This window comes from Gekko japonicus, unplaced genomic scaffold (assembly GCF_001447785.1).
Source record: "Gekko japonicus isolate JY-2015 unplaced genomic scaffold, Gekko_japonicus_V1.1 scaffold25, whole genome shotgun sequence".
NCBI classification, from domain to species: Eukaryota; Metazoa; Chordata; class Lepidosauria; order Squamata; family Gekkonidae; genus Gekko; species Gekko japonicus.
Genome location: NW_015171502.1, coordinates 2,196,613 through 2,220,503, shown reverse-complemented (window position 1 = coordinate 2,220,503; position 23,891 = coordinate 2,196,613). Strand labels below are relative to the sequence as shown.

At 51.6% G+C, this 23,891-nt stretch overlaps 1 protein-coding gene across 2 annotated transcripts; it reads left to right on the top strand.

The window, feature by feature from the left end:
* The first annotated feature begins 20,655 nt into the window (after nt 1-20,655).
* Nucleotides 20,656-22,741, top strand: DPM3 (dolichyl-phosphate mannosyltransferase polypeptide 3). 2 transcript variants are annotated; one of them, XM_015419143.1, is made up of 2 exons: nt 20,656-20,725; nt 22,279-22,741. In XM_015419143.1, the coding sequence occupies exon 2, from the start codon at nt 22,289-22,291 to the stop codon at nt 22,568-22,570; it is 282 nt and encodes a 93-aa protein (XP_015274629.1). In that variant the 5' UTR covers nt 20,656-20,725; nt 22,279-22,288; the 3' UTR covers nt 22,571-22,741. The 2 variants fall into 2 exon arrangements, with proteins under 2 accessions (XP_015274629.1, XP_015274628.1); XM_015419142.1 differs by having other exon boundaries at nt 20,694-20,750.
* Nucleotides 22,742-23,891: the final 1,150 nt, after the last annotated feature.

Sequence of the window (23,891 nt, the reverse complement as noted above, 5' to 3'; positions counted from 1 at the left end):
TGTTTCCCCTGGGAAAGAGAAGGCTTAGAGGGGACATGATTGCAGTCTACAAATATTGGAAGGGCTGTCATGTAGAAGATGGAGCGGATATATTCTCTCTTGCTCCAGATTTCAAGACTAGATTTAATGGGTGGAAATTACAAGGGGGTTGTTACTGGCTAAATATCAGGAGAAACTTCCTAACTGTAAGAGTGGTTGAGCAGCGGAACAGTCTGCCTCGGGAGGCGGTGGATGCTCCTTTGCTGGACGTTTCCAAGCGGAGGCTGGACAACCATCTTTCGGGTATGTTGCAGGGCTATCTTTCGGCTCTGCTCCTGCAGAGTGCAGGGGGTTGGACTAGACGACCTGCAAGGTCCCTTCCAACTCTAACAGTCTATGATTCTATAGGGTTGCCAGCTCCAGACTGGAAAATTCCTGGATATTTGGGGGTGGAGCTTGGGGAGGGCAGGGTTTGGGAAGGAGCGGGACCTCCACAGGGGATAATTCCAAAGAGTTCACCCTCCAGAGCAGCCATTTCTTCCAGGGAAACTGGTCCCTATTATTTTAATTTTGTATTTAGTTATTTCAGCTCGTATTCCGTCCTCCCTGTGAGCGGGCTCAGAGCGGATCACAACAGCGAATCCACAGTAAGAGTTAAAACATTTCACAGTAAATAGTTAAAACAGTTAAAAACAAAGCTATAAACGAAGGACAGATAGCCCTGCAGTTTAGGGTAATAGCCTTGGAAACTGGAGCCGCTAGGCTATAAACCAGACCGTGGGTCTTCGTCTGATGGGCCATACTAAGATGGAAGGAGATCCGTTGTATTGTCTGGAGGTCAGTTGTGATCAGTGTTCCCTCTAAGCTGAGTTAGTGCGAGCCAGCACACAGTTTTTTAGCCTCCGGCTCACACACTTTTGTCTCCGCTAAATTTTGTTATTTACAGGTCAAGATGAAGGACGATCAGTCAAACACAGAAGAAGCCGAAGAATTTACTGTTACTAATAAAAGACTAACTTACTAATTAAGATACCACTCACCACTTTTCTTAATCCCGCTATATACCTTCCCTTTTTCTGAAAATTTTAAAGCAATAAAATTCTCTCCTCTTTAGGAGAGTTAACTAAAAAAAAAAAAAGGAAGGAGGGCTCCAGAGCAACCTAATTTATGCAGTAGCCAAATCGCTCGCTCACAACTTTAATGCCGGGAGCTCACAGAGTAGAATGCTTGCTCACAAGACTCCACAGCTTAGAGGGAGCATTGCTTGTAACTCCAGGAGACCTCCAGCCGCCAACTGGAGGTTGGCAAGCCTAGACTGGCTGGACACAGCAGGCTGTTTCTATGTGTTCAGCTCTGCCCTACAAGCCAATCTGATCTTCTAGAGATCTCCCGGAACCCCACTAGTCATAGAATCATAGCGTTGGAAGGAACCTCCCGGGTCATCTAGTCCAACCCCCTGCACGATTCAGGAAACCCACAACTATCTCCCCCTCCACACACCCGTAGTGACCACTGTTCCATGCCCCGAAGATGTAGTCTCCAGACAGCAGGGATCAGTTCCCCTGGAGGAAACGGCTGCTTTGGCGGGTGGACTCCGTGGCACTCTTCCCCACGAAGCCTTTCCCCTTCCCGAAACCCACCTTCTCCAGGCCAGATCTCCAGGAATATCCAGCCCGGAGTTGGCAACCCTACATGATCTACCTGGGCTGATTGGAGCAGACAGGCCACCCCCCAGCATGCTTAGGCCTGCATGTTCTGTTCACTGACGGAAGGCTTCCTGCTCTAAGGCAGGCAAAGGTCACCGTGTGCGTAACACTGTCTGAGCAGTGACGTTCCGAAACCAGAGAAAGAGGGGGCAAGACTCCATTGGGGAGGTAATCCCTTACTCAGGAAGGACTGCGGTTCTTCTAAGTGTGTCTCCCCACCACTGCCACCTTGGACCCTCGCCCTGTTCCCCTCCCTCTTCCTTCTGTCTTGAAAACAAAAACAAACCCACTCACTTCCCGGCAAGGCCTCAGTCCAGTCTGACTCAGTCACGACGGGTCTTCTGTTTGCTTCCATACTCCACGATACAGCAACCCGTGTCTGCTGGTCCGCTGCCCAGCTAGAAGTGCACACGGGAGCCAGTTTGGTGTAGTGGTTAAAGCAGCAGACTCGAACCTAGAGAACCAGGTTCGATTCCCCACTTCCCTGCTTGAAGCTAGCTGGGTGAACTTAGGCAGGTCACAGCACACTCAGCCTAAAAATAAGCATAGCTCGCCACCTAGTGGTGCCAGATAGGAGCTACAGCTTCGGCAGCCAAACAATCCCTTCCAGGATCTCCTGGCCATTCCACACACAATGCCATATGAAAAAGAGAAGAAGAGACTGGATTTATACCCCATCCTTCACTTGGAGTCTCAGAGCGGCTTATAATCTCCTCTCCCTTCCCCTCGCCAAAACAGACACCCTGTGATGTAGGTGGGGCTGAGAGAACTCTTTTGAGGACTGCCCTTGAGAGAACAGCTCTGAGAGTTCTTGTGACTGACCCAAGGTCACACCAGCGGCTGTATGTGGAGGAGTGGGGGAATCAAACCCGGTTCTTCCAGATTAGAGTCCGCGCTCCTAACCACTACATCAAACTGGCTCTCAAGATGTGAAGGAGGGACCTCCTCTCTCTAGAGAGCCCTCGTGGGAAGGGAAAGGTCCATCACTCGCTTTCTGCTGAGCTTTTGAGATGCTCAGAACCATAGCAAGAGATTGGCACTGCATTCCCAGGACTCCAGCTTGCTATGAAGTGAAAGGCTGGTCAATCTCCTCTCCGGGGCTTCCTCTGAGCGTGACAGAAGACTTGGGGGAAGGCTGGGGAGTCTGTGGTGACCACAAATAATGGCCAGGCTAGTCAACATCGACAGACCTCTATCAGGGCTTTTTTTGTAGAAAAAGCCCAGCAGGAACTCATTAGCATAATAGGCCACACCCAACAGCAAAAAACTCATTAGCATATTAGGCCACACCCCTGACAGCACAGCTCATTGGCATATTAGGCCACTCCCCCATGTTACCAGAAGTGTGCTCATCCAGCCACACCCACCTTTTGCTTCTTATTCTGTTTACCTTGTTTGTTGTCCAAACCCAGGGCCTTTTTTGTAGCAGGAACTCCTTTGCATGTTAGGCCACACACCCCTAATGTAGCCAATCCTAATGAGTTCCTGCTGTTGGGTGTGGCCTATTATGCGAATGCATTCCTGCTGGGTGTGGCCAACTTGAAAGCCAGCCGGAACTCTGTTCCTGTGCGTTCCTGCCCAAAAATAGCCCTGACTCTATGCCCACCCGCTCCTCTGCTCCCGTTGAAAAAGAGCCCTTTACGTTCCCATTCCTCTGTGGTCATATACTGCAGCTACACCAGCATTCTGGAGGTGAGATTTTCCTGCCAGCCTTAGATCTGTGAGCCCTCTCCAATTGCTTTGTTTTTGATAGGCATCTCATGTCCTAAGTGATCATTTTGCAAGGGGACCACATGCCAGGTCTCACATGGGGACCAGCAGCGGGGCCTTCTCCACAGCTGCCCCTGATCTTGGGAACTCCCCCGCCCAGGAATTACATTGTAACCCTCTCACAGCCGGCCTTCCAATGTCAGCTGAAAGCTTTTTTAATTACATAAGGCCTACGTAAATTAAATTAAATTAAAGACTGCAACCGAGAAATCGGAAGGAGACCGAGACTGGGAAAGGCCGCCATGAAGGAGACAGAAAAAGACTCTTAAGTGTAAGAGGATGTTGTCACTGCTGACCAAGATCAAGATAATGCAGTGCCATAATATTCCCCATTATTACGTATGGGTGTGAAATCTGGACAATGAAGAAAGCGGACAGGAAGAAAGTGGATTCATTTGACAGGTGGTGTTGGAGGAGAGTTTTATGGATACCGTGGATCACCAAAAAGATAAATAAGCGGGTTCTTGTTAAATACTGGGTTCAAGACGCATTGCAGTGAACAGCTCTACTTTATTAAGTGATTTCAGGAACAAGACGGAAACCTCATGGCAACAGCCCTGTTTACTGGCAGAGAGCCAGTTTAGTGTAGTGGTTAAGTGCGCGGACTCTAATCTGGGAGAACCGGGTTTGATTCCCCACTCCTCCACTTGCAGCTGCTTGATGACCTTGGGCAAGTCATAGTTCTGATAAGAGCTGTTCTTGAAAAAGAGCAGTTGCTGTCAGAGCTCTCTCAGCCCCACCTACCTCACAAAGGGTGTCTGTTGTGGGGAGGGGAAGGGAAAGGAGATTGTAAGCCGCTCCGAGACTCCTTTGGGTAGTGAAGGGCGGGGTATAAATCCATTCTCTTCTTTAAATAGCATGCAAAAACCATGTCCAACTCCCAACGATAGGCTAGTTACGTGACATTAGGTCCTCATTGGTCACCTCCAGAGTCCTGGTGGGGTATTGTTCTAGAGCTCCAAGCTCAGCCAGTCTCTGGTAGATAGTCCTGGAATGTTCCAGCCCCAATACATAACAGTTCTAGATCAAATCAAGTCTGAACTCTCCCTAGAAGCTAAAATGACCAAACAGAGGCTATCTTACTTTGGTCACATTATGAAAAGACAAGAGTCACTGGAAAAGAGAAGAAGAAGAAGAGGAGGAGAAGGAGGAGGAGATTTGATTCATACCACACCCTTCACTTGGAGTCTCAGAGCGGCTTACAGTCTCCTTTCCCTTCCCCTCCCCACAACAGACACCCTGTGAGGTAGGTGGGTCCGAGAGAGCTCTTTTGAGGACTGCTCTTGAGAGAACAGCTCTGACAGAACTTGTGACTGACCCAAGGTCACTCCAGCCGCTGCAAGTGGAGGAATGTGGAATCAAACCCGGTTCTCCCAGATTCGAGTCCGCGCTCCTAACCACGACAACAAACTGGCCCGATGTTAGGACAAGTTGAAAGCAGCAGGAAAAGAAGAAGATCCAACATGAGATGGATGGACTGACTCAATCGAGGAGGAAACAACCTTCAGTTTGCAAGACCTGAACAAGGCTGTGAAAACAGGGGTCGTTTCGTAGAAAAAGAGCTAGGGGGACTCATTAGCATAACTCATTAGCATATGCCACACCCCCTGACATCACCGGAAGAGTGTCATAAGGCCACACACCCCGCCCCAACGGTCTCGGCCGCCGCTGTCGGCCTTGCAGCTCCACTGCCAAGCCCCATGAGGGGCCCGGCGGTGGACCTGCAAGGCCGGCGGGAGTGCAAGGAAGCCCTGCGAAGGCCCTCCCTGGCCCCAGGCAGGCAGGGGTGGGGAGAGGCAGGGAGGAAGCAACTTACCCTCCCTCTTCTCCTGCCTCCTCCTGGCTGAATGAGGGCCGGAAGCAGGGCGGCTGGAAGCAGGGGGCGGGGCTTCGTCATGTGCCCCGCCCCCCGTACCTCACCCGGGGGAACTGCGATCCCCCGCGTTCCACCCCGAAATGACCTCTGCTGTGAACGATGGGATGTTATGGAGGTAATTAATTCATAGGGTGGCCATAAGGCTTTTGGCACCGGACCTCACCAAAGGTACCTCACCAAAGAGTAAACTTAGCAGTCATGGGATAAGAAGACCGGTTCTCTTATGGATTTAAAACCTGCTAAATGACAGGAAGCAAAGAGTAGGAATCAAGGGACAGTCCTCACAAGGGAGGGAAGGAAGCAGTGGGGCCCCACAAGGATCGGTATTGGGGGCGGTACTATTTAATTTATTCATCAGTGATCTGGAACAAGGGGTGAGTCATGCAGCGGCCGAGTTTGCAGATGACACAAAATTATTCAGGATGGTGAGAACCCAGGTTGACTATGAAGAGCTCCAAGAGGACCTCCACAAACTGGGCGAGTGGGCAACAATGAGCCAGTCTGGTGTGGTGGTTAAGAGCAGCGGACTCTAATCTGGACAACCGGGTTTGATTCCCCCACTCCTACACATTCAGCCAGCTGGGTGGCCTTGGGTCAGTCACAGTTCTGTCAGAGCTGTCCCCTCAAGAGCAGTTCTTCAAGGAGCTCTCTCAGCCCCACTGCCTCACAGGGTGTCTGTTGTGGGGAGAGGAAGGGAAGGCGATTGTAAGCCACTCAGAGATTCAAACCCGGACCTCCCAGATCCTAGCCCCACACTCCCAACTACACCACCCTGCAAATTCTTAAACTGAGATATTTGAAGCTGGTGTTTAAATTCGTGGTCCTGCCCTGGTTTTTAATCACTGCTAATTCTTTTCTGTTGCTGCAATTAGAGTTGTCATTTGGTTTGTGTTTTATCTGGGAGTTTCCTTCAGTGCTTTTTTTAAAAGGGAAAAAGGGCAGCATTTAAATGACCGAGGTAACCATTACAATAATCACCAAAAATTGTTCCATATTCATTGCGGCTGCGAGACAGAGCCGGGAATCCAGGCCCTTCCCTTTCCATTGGGGAAAAGAGACGCGTCCTTGGGAGATACCATCTCAACCATCATATTAGGGAGGGGAGGAAAGGGAAGTAACAAAACACAGATATTACCATGACTTGAACAGCCAAGCAAGAGGAAGGAGAAGACTTTATAGTCCGTGTCATGGCTCAGGTGGGGTGTCACCTGATGCTGCCACCACTCTGGATTTAGGATCCCTTGAGAAGGCCCAGACCTTTAGACCTCCCTTTTAGCCGAAATGAACGTGAGGACCAGGCAGAGTGAACAATGAAAATGGTTTATTGTATAGGAGGTCAAACAAACAAGGTGTAGGAAAGGAAAAGGAATCAAATGCTCTAACGCGTCTAGATATACTGTCCCTAGCTCACTATCTCCAGTAGCCTTAGACTCCTCACCAGTGTTCCCTCTAAGCTGAGTTAGTGTGAGCTAGCTCACAGTTTTTTAGCCTTCAGCTCACAGATTTTTGTCTTAGCTCAGGAAGGATGGCTCCAGAGCAATGTGATTTATGCAGTAGCCAAATCGTTCGCTCACAATTTTAATGCCAGTAGCTCACGAATTAGAATTTTTGCTCACAAGACTCCACAGCTTAGAGGGAACATTGCTCCTCATCCTTCCCTCAGGATGAGGGTTTCTTCCCCACAGCAGCCTCCCTTTTGGCCCTGGCCCCTGGGAAGAAGAACAGCTTTTCCTCTTGTACCAGTTCTTTTATTCCCCAGACCTCTTCTTCCCTATTGGTCAAAATCGGCACCAAAACTTCCCAAGGCCTTCTGGGGTTTGTAGGCCCAGCCTCCCCTACTACTAGCCAGATTCCCTGGGCCTAGTAGGCCTCTGGTGGCACAGCCCAGATCATGACAGTCCCCCAATCCCTTGCCTTCCTCCCATCTCTGTTCTCACCCCCTCCCCAAAGAAATGTACCATTAAGAGACGGTTGCTTGGTTGTAAGAAGAAGGCACTCTGCGCGTGCTCAGTGACACAGAGGAACGCAGGGAGCTGTCTTATATTAAGTGATACCGTGGGCCCATTTTGGCCAGGATTTTCTATTCCAACCACCAGCGACTCTCTAGGTTGGGGTCTCCAACCTGGTGTCCGTGGGTGCCACGGCGCCCACTGAGACCTTTCCTGATGCTCACCAAATAGGTTTAGAAAGTGGGTAGGACGAGATGGGGCTTTTCCCCAACGAGGCTGCTGATTGGCTATTGGGAATTTGATTGGCTCTGCATATCTTTTTAAAGTAGTGTTGGCAGCAGCGACCAACCACAACACACGGATCTTCACTATGTGCCTGTAAGTAAGCTGTGGCGGCCGTTTTGTGGCTGCACCCACCATGCTGTGTTGGAATTCCAAAGGTGCCCACAGGTTGGAGACCCCTGCCCTAGGTTCTCAACAGGCTGGGGTGCCCGTCGCCAGGTGGGACCTGGAGATCTCCTGGAATTACAACTCCTCTCCAGACTACAGAGAACATTTGCCCTGGAGAAAATGGCAGACGAGGAGGAGGAGGACGAGGAAGAAGAGATTGAATTTATACTCCACCTCTCACGCAGAGTCTCAGAGCGTCTTACAATCTCCTTTCCCTTCCTCTCCCCACAACAGACACCCTGTGAGGCAGGTGGGGCTGAGAGAGCTCTCTCGAGGACTGCCCCTGAGAGAACAGCTCTGAGACGATTTGTGACTGACCCAAGGTCACCCAGCTGGCTGCATGTGGGGGAGTGGGGAATCAAACCCAGCTCTCCCAGACTACAGTCCATGCTCCTAACCACTACACCAAAGGGTGAAGTCTCTGGCATTGTACCTCAATGAGGTACCCCCCCGCCAGCCCTTGCCCCCTGCCCCAGGCTCCAAACCCACTCTTCAGGAATTTCCAAACCCCAGACAGCTGTTAGCCCAAAATCCTTTTAAATTGGAATGCCACAGACTCAGCCTGGAATTAGGACCAATCTAATTTGAGGTGCGGTGGCTCAAGTGGTTAAGACGCTGAACTGCAGGCTGTGGAAGGTCAGTAGCTCAGCAGTTCGAGACAGGGGTGCCACATGACAGAGTGAGCTCCCGTCTCTAGTTCCAGCTCCTGCCAACCTAGCAGTTCGAAAGCAAGACATTGCAAGTAGATAAATAGGTACCACTTCAGTGGGAAGGTAACAGCGTTCCGTGTGCCTTGGTGTTTAGTCATGACGGCCACATGACCACAGAAACGTCTTCAGACAGCGCTGGCTCTTCGGCTTTGAAACGGAGATGAGCACCGCAACCCTGGAGTCGGACTCGACTGGCTTTCGAGCAAGGGAACCTTTACCTTTACCTTTTTAACTCCAGCATCCTGTTTCCAACAGTGACCAGACTCTGGGAAGCCCACAAGCGAGACTCAAAAGCGGAAGCTCTCGTCCATTTCCCCCCAGAGGTAGGCTACATTTTCACAGTGCCATCAGCCATAGATACATTCACCCTCCCAAGATTTGTCTACTTTTTTAAAAACAGCCATGCAAAATAAGCCAGCATCTACCTCCACATCTTGTGGCGGGAAGTTCCGTAAGTTATTTATGGCCAGTTACGAACTTTTGGCAGAAATTTGGAGAATAGATCTGAGAAACCTCCCACACCAAGGTGAGCAGGGGAAGGTTCTCAGACTTAGCGGGCTCCAGGTGTCCTTTTTGACCCTGGCGACACCTGCCGAACTTGTCCTGCCGCCTTTGCAGCTTCCTCAGCAAGGCAGGTAGCCCTGAAGGAGACGCCAGGTCGGGCCGGGGAGGCCCTGGCAGGTTTACTGGCTTTTTTATAAGAGTCTCCTGGGAGTCTCAGACGAATCGGAGCACATTCCTGATCGGAGAGCCCGAGGGAGGAAAGCTCTCTGCTCCAGGAGAGATTAAAAAGCGCTCAGGTGTTGCCAAAGGGAAGAAAGGCTTTCTCTGTAACGAGGGATAAAGGCACTCGGCACATGCACAGAGGCACGCACATACAAAGAACAGCTAGATTCAAGTCTAGTTACACCTTAGAGGTCAACGAGATTTTCAGGGTATAACCTTTCAAGAGTCAAAACTCCCTTCGTCAGATCCGAGTAGGAACAGAGCTCTCTGGGTCCTCGTATCCCAATCAGAAGGTGGGAGGGGTGTGGCAAAAGAAGGGGCTCAGGGTGCCAAGGTGCAGTGCAAAAGGCAATCGGCTTGATTAAAGCCGGGGAGAAATGCTCGGGGGGAAGGAAATTGGCCTCTGTAGCGAGATAAGAATCCCGTGTTCCTAGTCTGCACAGGTAATAGGGTTGCACTGTACAAAGTGGTTCTCAAACTGCCGTGGATAAATGATTAAGGCCTTAAGAACATCAGAGAAGCCAGGTGGGATCAGGCCAAAAGCCCATCCAGTTCCACACTCTGGGTCACACAGTGGCCGAAACCCAGGTGCCATCAGGAGGGCCACCAGCAGGGCCAGAACTCCAGAAGCCCTCCCACTGTTGACCCCCAAGCACCAAGAACATAACATAACAGAAGTCATGTTGGATCAGGCCAACGGCCCATCCAGTCCAACACTCTTGTGTCACACAGTGGCCAAAACCCAGGGGCCATCAGGAGGTCCACCAGCAGGGCTAGAACTCCAGAAGCCCTCCCACTGTTCCCCCCCAAGCACCAAGAACATAAGAGAACATCAGAGAAGCCATGTTGGATCATGCCAATGGCCCATCCAGTCCAACACTCTGTGTCACACAGTGGCCAAAACCCAGGGGCCATCAGGAGGTCCACTAGCAGGGCTAGAACTCCAGAAGCCCTCCCACTGTGCCCCCAAGCACCAAGAATACAGAGCATCACTGCCTCAGACAGAGTTGTTCCCTCTAGACCTTGTGGCTAAGAGACACTCATGGACCACTTATTTAAACCCCTCTTGAAGCTGTCAGTGCCTGTAGCCGCCACCACTTCCTGCGGCAGGAAATTCCACGTGTTCTGTGGTCTGTACTGCCGTGTATAGCTTATTGTACCAAGGACGATCCTATTATGCAATTTCTGTACCGCTCCACGTGTCACTCACGCTCTGCTTCAGTTCTTTCTGGTGGTTCCAGACTTCTAGAATCCTAATGCTCTGGTTACTCAAGGTCCCTTTTTGTTGATTATACTGGCTCAGCTGCGGTGGCTCAAGTGGTTAAGACACTGAACTGCAGGCTGTGGAAGGTCGGTAGTTCAGCAGTTCAAGACCCGGATGCCGCATGATGGAGTGAGCTCCCATCTCTAGTTCCAGCTCCTGCCAACCTAGCAGTTCGAAAGCAAGACATTGCAAGTAGATAAATAGGTACCACTTCAGTGGGAAGGTAACAGCGTTCTGTGCGCTTTGGTGTTTAGTCATGCCGGCCACATGACCATGGAAACGTCTTTGGACAGCGGTGGCTCTTCGGCTTGGAAACGGAGATGAGCACCGCAACCCTAGAGTCGGATTTGACTGGCTTTCGAGCAAGGGAACCTTTACCTTTACTGGCTCACTATGTGTAACCCATCCTGAGTCCCTGTGAGAAATGCAGACTATAAATAAAATATTAATAAAAAATTTTAAAAAATAAATACATTCAGCCCTGTCGTCCTTCCGACTGTCACTCAGGCGTGAAGAGCACTGAGAGCACTTCTGGGTTTAAAAAATAATAAAGGTGTTGAAGGAAATAATTTCTGTAAAGGCCACATGCTTTCTCCCCTTTTCAAGCTCTATCTGCAAGGAATTTAAAAAAAACCTCAATTCAAGGCTTTTTGCTAGGACAGCAAGGCAGTTTATTTAAGAAGGGTTCATTCTGATTCCAGCGCACTGAAGTGCCCAGTAAGCAGACTTGTTTTCACTGCCACAGAGTGCACCTTGTATAGAGGCAGAGTACCACTTCAGTGGGAAGGTAACAGCATTCCGTGCGCCGGCCACATGACCACAGAAACGTCTTCGGACAGCGCTGGCTGTTCGGCTTTGAAACGGAGATGAGCACCACAACCCTAGAGTCAGATTTGACTGGCTTTCGAGCAAGGGAACCTTTACCTTTACACCTTGTAAACAAGGCAGTCGTGCTCTGGTAACTCGGAGGAACCTTAATTCTGGTGCTAGACATTAACTTTTTCCTGACTCTTTCTCACAGAACACTTCGAAGGACCTAATGAGACACCCACAGCCTAAGGGCCGTGAGGTTAATTTGAAGTAAGCCTTGGACGAAAGGTCAGAAGCATCATAAGATATGGGAAACCAATATAGGTAATGGGCTCAATTATAAGAAACTAGTTATCAGTGCAATCAATCTACCTCATGCTCATCCGCTAAAATGAGAGGATATTGGATCTTTACCTCAGCGAGCTGAGAATGAACCACATTTCTCTCTTGCAAGAGGACCGAGCCGAAGTACTGTAGCAAGTTCTGCCTGAAGCAGAAACAGGTTCCAGTTTCTCAAATAAGTGAGTGAATTTGTTGTTGTTGATGATGATGATGATGATGGTGTTGAAGAGACTTATACCCCGCCCTTCACTAACCTGAAGGAGTCTCAGAGCAGTTTACAATCTCCTTCCCTTCCTCTCCCCCAACAGACACCCTGTGAGGGAGGTCAGGCTGAGAGAGCTCTTTCGAGAACTGTTTTTGAGAGAACAGTTCTGAGAGAACTTGTGACTGACCCAAGGTCACACCAGCAGCTGCATGTGGAGGAGTGGGGAATCAAACCCGGTTCTCCCAGATTACAGTCCGCACTCCTAACCTCTACACCAAACTGGTGTAGGGGGAGCTCTAGGAATGACCTTAGGCAAACCATAGTTCTGTCAGAGGTGTTCTTGAAAAAAGACCAGTTTCTGTCAGAGCTCTCTCAGCCCCACCTACCTCCCAGGGTGTCTGTTATGGGGAGGAGGGGAAGGGGAAGGAGATTGTAAACCGCTCTGAGACTCCAAGCGAAGGGCGGGGTATAAATCCAATCTCTTCTTTTCTCTTCTTCTCGCTTCTTCTCTCTTCTTCTTCTTCTGGATGCCAGCCTCCAGGTGGGGCCTGGAGACCCCCCAGAATTACAGCTCATCTCCAGACTACAGAGGTTAGTTTCCCTGAAGAAAAGAGATGCTTTGGAGGGTGGACTCTGCGGCCTTGTACCCCACTGAGGTCCTTGTCCTCCCCAGGCTCCACCCCCAAACTAGATCTGGCCACCCTACCCCCCCCCTCACCCCCTCCCGGAGATCAGGGGGGACTTGGCAACCCTAGACGCCGTCAGCAAAGTGGGGCAGAGAAAGGCCTTGCCAAAGGACCTCGAGGGTTTCCACAAGGAAGGGGACGTCGACTTCAAGGAGTTCTGACCGCCCAGGCCGAGCGTCAAAGGAGCAGCTCCGTTCCCACCTCTCAGCCCCCCACGGACTCTCTCCCCGTCCAGCTTTGCCTGATTCCAGCGGCTCCCACCGTAATCTCGGCTCCAGAGGATACGGAGGGAAACAGATGCTTCCTGCCACAGCCACCTCACTCTTCCCAAGAACCACAAACAGCAAATTTCCTCTGCAGTCCGTTCCCGGAATCAGACACCATTTACGGGACGCGAGTGGGAATCCTGAAAACTGCCGTACACCCCTGCTCGACAGTGCGCCCATCTGGACACCCCAGTGGGGGTCTCTCTATCCCACCTGATGCCTGATGGGGCGTGGATCCTGAATGGCAAGGTGCCCACCGCCCGCTGCTTTGTCGCAAGAGGGCATTTCTGTCCCCCTGGCAGAGCGCCCGCTCCGTATCTCGCTGGCTGGCTGGCACCGCAATGGGAACCCCGGAGAGGCCAGTTCCCACCACCTGTTGCCAATTGGTGGCCATGCTCCACAAAGGAAGGTGGAGACCAGCTGATGGGGAACGGGGCCAGAAAGTGGTGCCAGGCAGCTTGCGACTGAGCCAAGGCCCGGGCAGCCTGTTCAGCCTCCTGACCCAGACGACCACTCCCTGCATCGGTGCAGTTACGATCAGGGGTCATTTCCTGCAAGAGCGCACAGCAGCGGAGCTCCGGCAGTAAAGAGCCCAGGGGGCGGGCACATGCAACAAGCCCCACCCCCTGCTCCCAGCAGCCCTCAGTCAGAGCAAGAAGCAGCCAGGTAAGCTGCAGAGCCCCCCCGCCCCAAAACAGTCCAGTGGCACCTTTAAGACCAAGTTTTATTCGGGTACAAGCTCTCCCTCCTCTGCGAGGACAGATCTGCACGTCCCGTCCCCCCCCCATAGCTAGCAATCCAAAACAGTCCAGTGGAGCCTGAGCGGTGGGTGTTGCCTTCTGACACACGTCCGGTGATGTCAGGGGGTGTGGCATATGCAAATAAGTTATGCTAATGAGTTAGGCTAATGAGCTCCTGCACCTCTTTTTCTACGAAACGACCCCTGGTTACGATACCAGGGTTGCCAGTTCCAGGTTGGGAAATTCCTGGGAACTTGGAGGTGGAGTCTGGAGTCTGGAGTCTGGTCAACGTTGGGGGGAGGAGGAACCTCGGCAGGGTGTACAACGCCAGGTTGCCACCCTCTGGGGAGGGCACCCTGGAGATCTCCCGCGAGTACAACCAGTGTTCCCTCTAAGCTGAGTAAGTGCGAGCTAGGTCACGGGTTTTTAGCCTCCGGCTCACACATTTTTGTCTTCGCTCAGGAAGAGGGTGGCTCCAGAGCAAACTGATCGATGCAGCGGCCAAATCGCTCCCTCACAACTTTAATGCCAGGAGCTCGCAAAGTAGAATTTTTTGCTCACAGGACCCCACAGCTTAAGAGGGAGCGTTGATTTACAACTGACCTCCAGATGACAGAGATTGGTTCCCCTGGAGAAAAATGGCTGCTTTGGAGGGCGGGCTCTGTGGCCTGGTACCCTGCTGTGAGGCCCCTCCCCTCCCCAAACCCCGCCCTCCTCAGGCTCCACCCCCCAAATCTCCAGTTTATTCCCCAACCTAGAGCCGGCAACCCTCAATTATAATGCCACACAGTCTGCCCTCCAAAGTAGCCATTTTCTCCAGATCCAGCGTGTGTTTGGGGAATAACTGGAGATTTGGGGGGTGGGTCCTTAGGAGGGTGGGGTTTGGGGAGGGGAGGGACTTCAATTGGGGTCTAATGCCCTAGCACCCACCTTCCAAAGCAGACATTTTCTCCAGGGGGACTGATCTCTGTCGCCTGGCAATCAACTTCTAATCACAGAACCACAGAGTTGGAAGGGACCTCCAGGGTCATCTAGTCCAACCCCCTGCACAAGGCGGGAAATCCACAACTGCCTCCTCCCCCCACATCCCCAGTGACCCCTGCTCCATGCCCAGAAGATGGCCAAAAAAAAACCCCTCCAGAATCCCTGGCCAAACTGGCCTGGAGAGAAATGGCTTCCTTCCTGAAAAATTCCTTCCTGGGAGAACTCCAGCCACCACCTGGAGGTTGGCATCCCTATCTCCAGAAGAACTGGTTCCTGCCATCTGGAGATTACTCGTAATTCCAGGAGAACCAGGCCCATAGCCAGGATTTTTTAAAGTCGGGGCATTTAAATTTCTTGGGGGGCACTGGCTAATCATGCGAGGCTCGCCGTCACCAGGGCCAGGGCGTTTTCGGTGGCGGCTCCTTATTGGTGGAATGAGCTCCCGGAGGAGATCAGGGCCCTACGGGACCTTGTACAGTTCCGCAGGGCCTGCAAGACGGAGCTCTTCCGCCAGGCTTTCAAAGAGGATGGCGAGTTGGGCTCGGGGTCTTCGGACGAGGACTCCCCTTCTGAAAAGGGGGCGGGTGCCCCCAAAAGCTCATATAAACTGAGGATTAGAAAAGATAAGAATAAATAAGGGCTGAAGGACTCTGATTTGTGCCTGGAAAAATGTTGAAATAACTTGGGGATGCTCTGGGAATTTCTTTAAACAGTTAAAGGGATGGTTAAACGCTAATTAATCTAGCATAACCGACTAAATTCATTGTATTATTAGTAGCTTTTTGAAAATATCATGGTGTTAGGATGATGTATTGATCTCCTACTCTTGGGTTTTTAGTTAGTTGTGGGTCTTTTTTCTTTTTTCCCTAGATGTAGTTCCCTTCCCTATATTTTTGTTGTTGTTTTGTAGTCTGCAAAAAAATCAATAGAAACCTCCCCCCAGGGGGATGAAAAAAAATTAATCCAGGGTAGAAGGCCGTGACGCCCTTGACTGGATGGGAAGTCAGGGGGCCTTGCCAGCAAGTCAGGGGGCCCAGCCCTGAGATGCCCCACAGTAGCTATGGGCCTGAGGAGAGCCCCAGGCCCCACCTGGAGACCTGCAAGCCTCCTTTGCCCTTGAGAAGCATCGGAGGAATCGGGCACACACCAGACTCACTGCCTTGCCGACACGGCGCCCAGGGGAAAGGCGCTGCACCTGCTTGCTCACGAGCGGCATTGAATGCCAGCCTGAGGCCTGATGGGAAGGCACCAGCCGCAGCCACCGGGGCGAAGCTGAGCCAGCCTGGCCGGTGCCCGGATGGGGGAGCTCCTGGGAACCTGATCTGTGTCACCTTGATTCTCCGGGAGGGAAGCGGAGCTGAGGAGAGATGCAATTAATCAATAAAAATATGAAATTATGCACGGCGCAGAGAAAAGGGGATAGAGGGAATATTGTCTCCTGTAACACTAGAACCCATGAAACGGCAGGGCAGCAGTGCTCAGGACAGAGAGGAGGAAGCGCCCTTCTTCACACAGTGCATAAGAATATCAGAAGAGCCCTGCCGGACCGACCTGGGTAGCCCAGGCGAGCCCAATCTCGTCAGAAATCGGAAATTAAGCAGGGCTGACTCTGGCAAGTATTTGGATGGGAGACTTCCTTGGAATACCAGAGGCAGGAGGCAGGGGGAGGCTTTGTTTAGGCCCCCAGTAGGGGCCAGTCACCAGAGGTCGCCATGACTTCCAGGTGCACACACATACACACATATATGAAAAATACCACACAAAAAAACTACAACCAGAAACGAAAGAAGAAGAAGAGCCCTGCTGGATCTAGTCCAGCATCCTGTCTCACATAGTGGCCTCAACCAGTTCCTCTGGAGGGCCAGCAACAGGGCAGAGAGGCCGAGGCCTTCCCCTCATAAGAACATCAAAAGAGCCCTACTGGATCAGACCAGTGAGGGTCCATCTAGTCCAGCATCCTGTCTCACACAGCGGCCTCAACCAGTTCCTCTGGAGGGCCAGCAAAGGGCAGAGAGGCCGAGGCCTTCCCCTCATAAAAACATCAGAAGAGCCCTGCTGGGTCAGACCAGTGAGGGTCCCTCTAGTCCAGCATCCCGTCTCACACAGTGGCCTCAACCAGTTCCCCTGGAGGGCCAGCAACAGGGCAGAGAGGCCGAGGCCTTCCCCTCATAAGAACATCAGAAGAGCCCTGCTGGGTCAGACCAGTGAGGGTCCCTCTAGTCCAGCATCCTGTCTCACATAGTGGCCTCAACCAGTTCCTCTGGAGGGCCAGCAACAGGGCAGAGAGGCCGAGGCCTTCCCCTCATAAGAACATCAGAAGAGCCCTGCTGGGTCAGACCAGTGAGGGTCCCTCTAGTCCAGCATCCTGTCTCACATAGTGGCCTCAACCAGTTCCTCTGGAGGGCCAGCAACAGGGCAGAGAGGCCGAGGCCTTCCCCTCATAAGAACATCAGAAGAGCCCTGCTGGGTCAGACCAGTGAGGGTCCCTCTAGTCCAGCATCCTGTCTCACATAGTGGCCTCAACCAGTTCCTCTGGAGGGCCAGCAACAGGGCAGAGAGGCCGAGGCCTTCCCCTCATAAGAACATCAGAAGAGCCCTGCTGGGTCAGACCAGTGAGGGTCCCTCTAGTCCAGCATCCTGTCTCACATAGTGGCCTCAACCAGTTCCTCTGGAGGGCCAGCAACAGGGCAGAGAGGCCGAGGCCTTCCCCTCATAAGAACATCAGAAGAGCCCTGCTGGGTCAGACCAGTGAGGGTCCCTCTAGTCCAGCATCCTGTCTCACATAGTGGCCTCAACCAGTTCCTCTGGAGGGCCAGCAACAGGGCAGAGAGGCCGAGGCCTTCCCCTCATAAGAACATCAGAAGAGCCCTGCTGGGTCAGACCAGTGAGGGTCCCTCTAGTCCAGCATCCTGTCTCACATAGTGGCCTCAACCAGTTCCTCTGGAGGGCCAGCAACAGGGCAGAGAGGCCGAGGCCTTCCCCTCATAAGAACATCAGAAGAGCCCTGCTGGGTCAGACCAGTGAGGGTCCCTCTAGTCCAGCATCCTGTCTCACATAGTGGCCTCAACCAGTTCCTCTGGAGGGCCAGCAACAGGGCAGAGAGGCCGAGGCCTTCCCCTCATAAGAACATCAGAAGAGCCCTGCTGGATCAGACCAGTGAGGGTCCCTCTAGTCCAGCATCCTGTCTCACATAGTGGCCTCAACCAGTTCCTCTGGAGGGCCAGCAACAGGGCAGAGAGGCCGAGGCCTTCCCCTCATAAGAACATCAAAAGAGCCCTACTGGATCAGACCAGTGAGGGTCCACCTAGTCCAGCATCCTGCCTCACACAGCGGCCTCAACCAGTTCCTCTGGAGGGCCAGCAAAGGGCAGAGAGGCCGAGGCCTTCCCCTCATAAAAACATCAGAAGAGCCCTGCTGGGTCAGACCAGTGAGGGTCCCTCTAGTCCAGCATCCTGCCTCACACAGTGGCCTCAACCAGTTCCTCTGGAGGGCCAACAACAGGGCAGAGAGGCTGAGGCCTTCCCCTCATAAGGACATCAGAAGAGCCCTGCTGGGTCAGACCACTGAGGGTCCATCTAGTCCTGAGTTAGTGTGAGCTACCTCACAGTTTTTTAGCCTCCAGCTCACAGATTTTTGTCTCCGCTCAGGAAGGAGGGCTCCAGAGCAAACTAATTTATGCAGCAGCCAAATCGCTTGCTCACTTTAATGCCAGTAGCTCACAGAGTAGAAGTTTTGCTCACAAGGCTCCACAGCTTAGAGGGAGCAGGACTCCTAATCTAATGTACTTACTACCAAAACAACTAAGGCAAACAATGGTGTTCTAGTAATCATTCCGTTTGCGATTTCTTCATCAGGTTTGTCTATTGTTGTTGATTCAACACAGTCTTGAAGTACTGAGGACAATGTTTCAAGATTCTTAGTACTGCATAGTTCATATACTATATTGGTGCCACGCTATTGCGTTGTAAGTTCTGGTGACGGAATCGTCAATATTAAACTATGGTGTCTATTTGTGCTAATGAATCATTCTAAAATACTTTAATAATTCACATTTCGCATAATATAAAAACGGGGGGGAAACTGTAAAATTATACACGGTGATTTAGTGTTTTACTTAACCACCTTTTTGTTGTCGTTCAGTCGCACAGTCGAGTCCGACTCTTCGCGACCTCATGGACAAGATCCCACCAGGCCCTCCTGTCTTCCGCCGTCCTCTGAAGTTTGCTCAGTTTCATGTTCGTTGCATCTATGACACTGTCTAACCATCTCATCCTTTGCCGTCCCCGTCTTCTTTGACCTTCAATCTTAACCACCTGGATGTCCGCAAACCTGCTAGACTCCAGAGGTCATTTGTCCTCTGGGGGGAAAAAAGCAGCTTTAGAGTTCAGTCCCAAGATCTGAGCCAGGTGTTTGAGAGTTTTATGAACACCCTGAAAAGCTGCAGATGCAGAACCTGGGAGTCAGCTTCTCTCACTCCAGATGTGCGGCCACTCCTCGTGACTGTGGCAGCGCACAGAAATAGAACATCAGTCCAACGGCACCTTACAGATTAACAGCATTTCTTCCAGCGTAAGCTGAGTCAGCGCCCACTTCAGCAGCTGCATGTGAAAACAGGCAGGCCGCACATTTATTACACATCTAAATGGGGTGAGCTCTGACTCACAAATGCTTAAGCTGGGGTGGGTGGGGGCTTTATTAGTCTTTAATAGGGTTTGCCAATCTCCAGGTGGTACCTGGATATCCCCCTGTTATTACAATTGATCTCCAGATGACCAAGATCAGGTCCCTGGAGAAAAGAGCAAGAGTCCAGGAGCATTAGCTGCTGTAGATTTTCCAGGCGGTATGGCCATGGTCTTGGCATTGCAGGACTTGATGTTTTGCCAGTAGCTGTGACTGGCATCCTCAGAGGTATAACATAGAAAGATGGAGTACTCTCTGTGTCAAGGTGAGAAGGAAAATGGTAGGCAGGTAATTTATATCTACTCAGGAAGGTGGGGTAGGGCTGAGTCATTATCTTGTAGGAGTCCCCCAGGCTATGAACATGCTAATGGAGGAGCTTTCCTGAGGAGGTTCTTTTGTATATGGATTGTTTCCTGAGGAGGTTTCCTGTTTCCTGAGGAGGTTCTTTTGCATGTGGATTGGCTGTTGAAATTCTAATCTTATCTGTAGTCCTATTGTCAGATGTAGAGCCTTTTTGTGTTTTTCAGGAGCACCTTAAAGACTAGCAAAATATGTGGCAGGGGATGAGCTTTCGTGAGTTACTGCTCTCTTCTTCAGATAAATCAAGACGGGTCGCCGTGTCAGTCTGTCTGCAGCAGTAGAAAAGAGGAAGAGACCAGTAGCACCTTGATTAAAAAATATGTGGCAGGGGATGAGCTTTTGTGAGTCATTGCTCACTTCTTCAGATATCACAAAAGCTCATACTAGGGTTGCCAGCCTCCAGGTGGGGCCTGGGGATCTCCCACTTTTGCAACTGATCTCCAGCTGACAGAGATCAGCTCCCCTGGAGAAAATGGCTGCTTTGGAGGGTGGACTCTGTGGCCTTGTACCCTGCTGAGGCCCCTCCCCTCCCAAGCCCCGCCCTGTCCTAGCTCCACCCCCAAAGTCTCCAGGTATTTTCCAACCCAGACCTGGCAACCCTAGCTCACACCCTACCAAATTTTGTTAGCCTTTATGGTGCTACTGGACTCTTACTCTTTTCTACTGCTAGACTAGCACAGCAACCCATCTTGATCTGTCTCCCTGGAGAAAATGCCTGTTTTGGACCGGGGACCTTTGCTTTATACCCTGCTGAGGTCCCTCCCCTCCCCAAACCCCGCCCTCTCTTTGCTCCTCCCCCCAAATCTCCAGGTATTTCTCAACCCAGAGGTGGCAACCCAAGAAGTCTGGAGATCACGTGAGATTCCAGGGGAACTTCAGGCCCTACCTGGAAGTTGGCAGCCCTCGTTTCTGAAGGTGCCACTTATTTTGCATTGCTCTCTGCACATTCTCAGAGGCACGCCTGATTTTTTTTAAACTTTGTGAGCGCTGGCGCATAGAAACTTGGTGGCACGGAACCCCAGCAAGCTTGCAAAGGTAGACTGAGGGACAAGGAATCACAGCTACGAGGGCAAAGCAAGCAAAGCTCTCGGTGTCACTGGAAGAACTACAACTCCCAAGGTACTGCGCGGGACGCAGCTTTGAATCGGAGAAGGCGGCGATTGGTGGGAGGGAGGTGACGTCACCGCGCGCGACTGAAAAGCACAAGAACACTAGAGAATCGGTGAGATCCGGGGAGGAATGTATAGGTGGGATATTGAGCGTGGAGAGGGGGGTGGAGGGAGTCTGGGAGGGGCGATGCCCGGGAGTTGGACACTTAAAATGCGATAAAATGCTAAAGGTGGTAAAAGTGGCATGGAAGAAAAGAATGCATGCTTGTGCAATTGCATGAAAAATGGATGCAGAGGGTGGCGTGGCATTAGGAAGTGGGTGGATTCAAACTCTCCCCTCCCCAACTTGCATTGTTTAGTTGTATTGCAGGCAGAGCCCAAAGGCACCAGGTGTTCCTGGCTTGGAAAGTCATCAAAGGAAAGCTTTACAGGCTGAATTTCTGTTAGTGGATTGCTAACTGTTAGTGTCACAAAGGGCCTCTCTGGTGCTCCTTAGCAGATAGATCACACGCGAACACATGAAACTGTTTTATACTGAATCAGACCCTTGGTCCATCAAAGTCAGTATTGTCTACCCAGACTGGCAGCGGCTCTCTAGGCCCTCAGGCGGAGGTCTTTCACATCACCTACTGCCAGATCTTTTAACCGGAGATACCGGGGATTGAACCTGGGACCCGGTCCTGTAGCCAGAAATTTTTGGCTGCTGGGGCTGGGGCAGGGGAGCAGGGAACTGAGGAGGTGTGCTTGCACACGAAAGCTTATCCAATGAATAAAACTTTGTTGGTCTTAAATGACTCAAACTTTGTCCTGCTGCTTCAGACCAACACGGCTACCCCACCTGAATCTGTGCCTGGGACAGTGATGCTCTGGTGCTTAGGGGGCAACAGCGGGCGGGCTTCTGGAGTTCTGGCCTTGCTGGTGGACCTCCTGATGGCCCCTAGCTTTTGGCCACTGTGTGACACAGAGCGTTGGACTTGACGGGACATTTGCCCGATCCAACAGACCTTCTTATGTTACGAGAGCCAGTTTGGTGTAGTGTTTAGGAGCGTGGACTCTTTATCTGGGAGAACCGGGTTTGATTCCCCACTCCTCCACTTGCAGCTGCTGGTGTGACCTTGGGTCAGTCACAATCTATGCTCCCTCTAAGCCATGGAGTCTTGTGAGCAAAAATTCTACTTTGTGAGCTACTGGCGTTAAAGTTGTAAGCGAGCGATTTGGCTACGGCATACGTTAGTTTGCTCTGGAGCCATCCTTCTTGAGCGAAGACAAAAATGTGTGAGCCAGAGGCTAAAAAACTGTGAGCTGGCTCACACTAACTCAGCTTACAGAGAACACAAGTTCTCTCAAGGGCAGTTCTCAAGAGAGTTCCCTCAGCCCCATCTCCTTCACAGGGTGTCTGTTGTGGGGAGGGGAAGGGAAAGGAGATTGTAAGCCGCTCTGAGACACCTTTGGGTAGTGAAGGGCGGGGTATAAATCCAATCTCTTCTTCTTCTTCTTTTACCTCACAGGGTGTCTGTTGTGGGGAGGGGAAGGGAAAGGAGTTTGTAAGCCGCTCTGAGGCTCCTTCGGGTAGTGAAGGGCAGGGTATACATCCAATCCCTTCTTCTTATGTGACGACAAATGCCACTTTGTGCCAATCAAACTCTGATTTTCTCTTCTTCCCCAGATTCGACACCATGACGAAGCTACTGCAGTGGCTCTTCATGTTGGCTCTTCTGGGTGGCACCTGGGCGACCCTAACCCTGAACCTTTTGGGACTCGATCCACTGCCCCCTCCTGTGTACCAAGTCCTGTGGCTGCTGCCCACCTACCTGCTGGTGACGTTTGGCTGCTACTCTCTAGGCACTGTCGGGTACCGCTTGGCGACTTTCAATGACTGTGAGGAGGCAGCGCGGGAGCTGCACGCCCAGATCCGGGAGGCCCGGGATGACCTCGCCCAGCGTGGCATGAAGTTCTGATCCTGGCTGCAAAGGACTGGCGCCCTGGAAGCGGCACCGGGGGGGGGGGGATATTCTCCCTGGACTGACAATCGAAATTGGTTGCACTCTTGTCATTGGCTGAAGGAGTACTTGTACTTTAACAATACTACTTACTATGGATATAGCACGTTAAGTGTTCCAAGCTGACCACAGTCCTGCAGTGTAGTCCTGTATTGTTCTTTCTGCATAATGGATTTGGAGAGGTTGCTTGGTGGTTGGGGCAGATGATGACCGCTTCATGGGCAGTGTTCCCTCTAAGCTGAGTTAGTGTGAGCAATCTCACAGTTTTTTTAGCCACTGGCTCACTTTTTTTTTGTCTCAGCTCAGGAAGGAGGGCTCCAGAACAAACTTAATTTAGGCAGCAGCCAAATCGCTCGCTCACAACTCACAAAGTAGAACTTTTGCTCACAAGACTCCACAGCTTAGAGGGAGCATTGCTCATTGGGATTGATAGACATGGGTAGTTCAGCCAGTGAAACGGATGGGCGATGCTCCCTCTAAGCTGTGGAGTCTTGTGAGCAAAAGTTCTACTTTGTGAGTTGTGAGCGAGCGATTTGGCTATGGCATAAGTTAGTTTGCTCTGGAGCCCTCCTTCCTGAGCGAAGACGAAAATCTGTGAGCTGGAGGCTAAAAAACTGTGAGCTAGCTCACACTAACTCAGCTTAGACGGAACACTGCTGATGGGTAGTTGGTTCAAGGTGGACAAAAGGAAATACTACTTTACACGGCGAGGGATTAAAATGGGGAATTCGCTAATGGAGGGTGTCGTGATGGCCACAGGAATAACAGCCTTAAAGGGGGATTAGATAGAATCATGGAAGATACGTCTATCAATGGCTACTAGCTATGGTGACTGAAGGGAGCTTTCACATCCAGAGGCACTAAGTCTCTGAATCCCAGTGCCAGGAGGCAACATCAGGGGAAGGCCTCGGCCTCTCTGCCCTGTTGTTGGCCCTCCAGAGGAACTGGTTGAGGCCACTGTGTGAGACAGGAGGCTGGACTAGATGGACCCTCACTGGTCTGACCCAGCAGGGCTCTTCTTACGTTTTTAGGAGGGGAAGGCCTCAGCCTCTCTGCCCTGTTGTTGGCCCTCCTGGGGAACTGGTTGAGGCCACTGTGTGAGACAGGATACTGGACTAGATGCGGCTACTGGTCTGATCCAGGTGGGCTGTTCTGATGTTCTTATGAGGGGAAGGCCTCGGCCTCTCTGCCCTGTTGTTGGCCCTCCAGAGGAGCTGGTTAAGGCCACTGTGTGAGGCAGGATGTTGGACTACAAGGACCCTCACTGGTCTGATCCAGC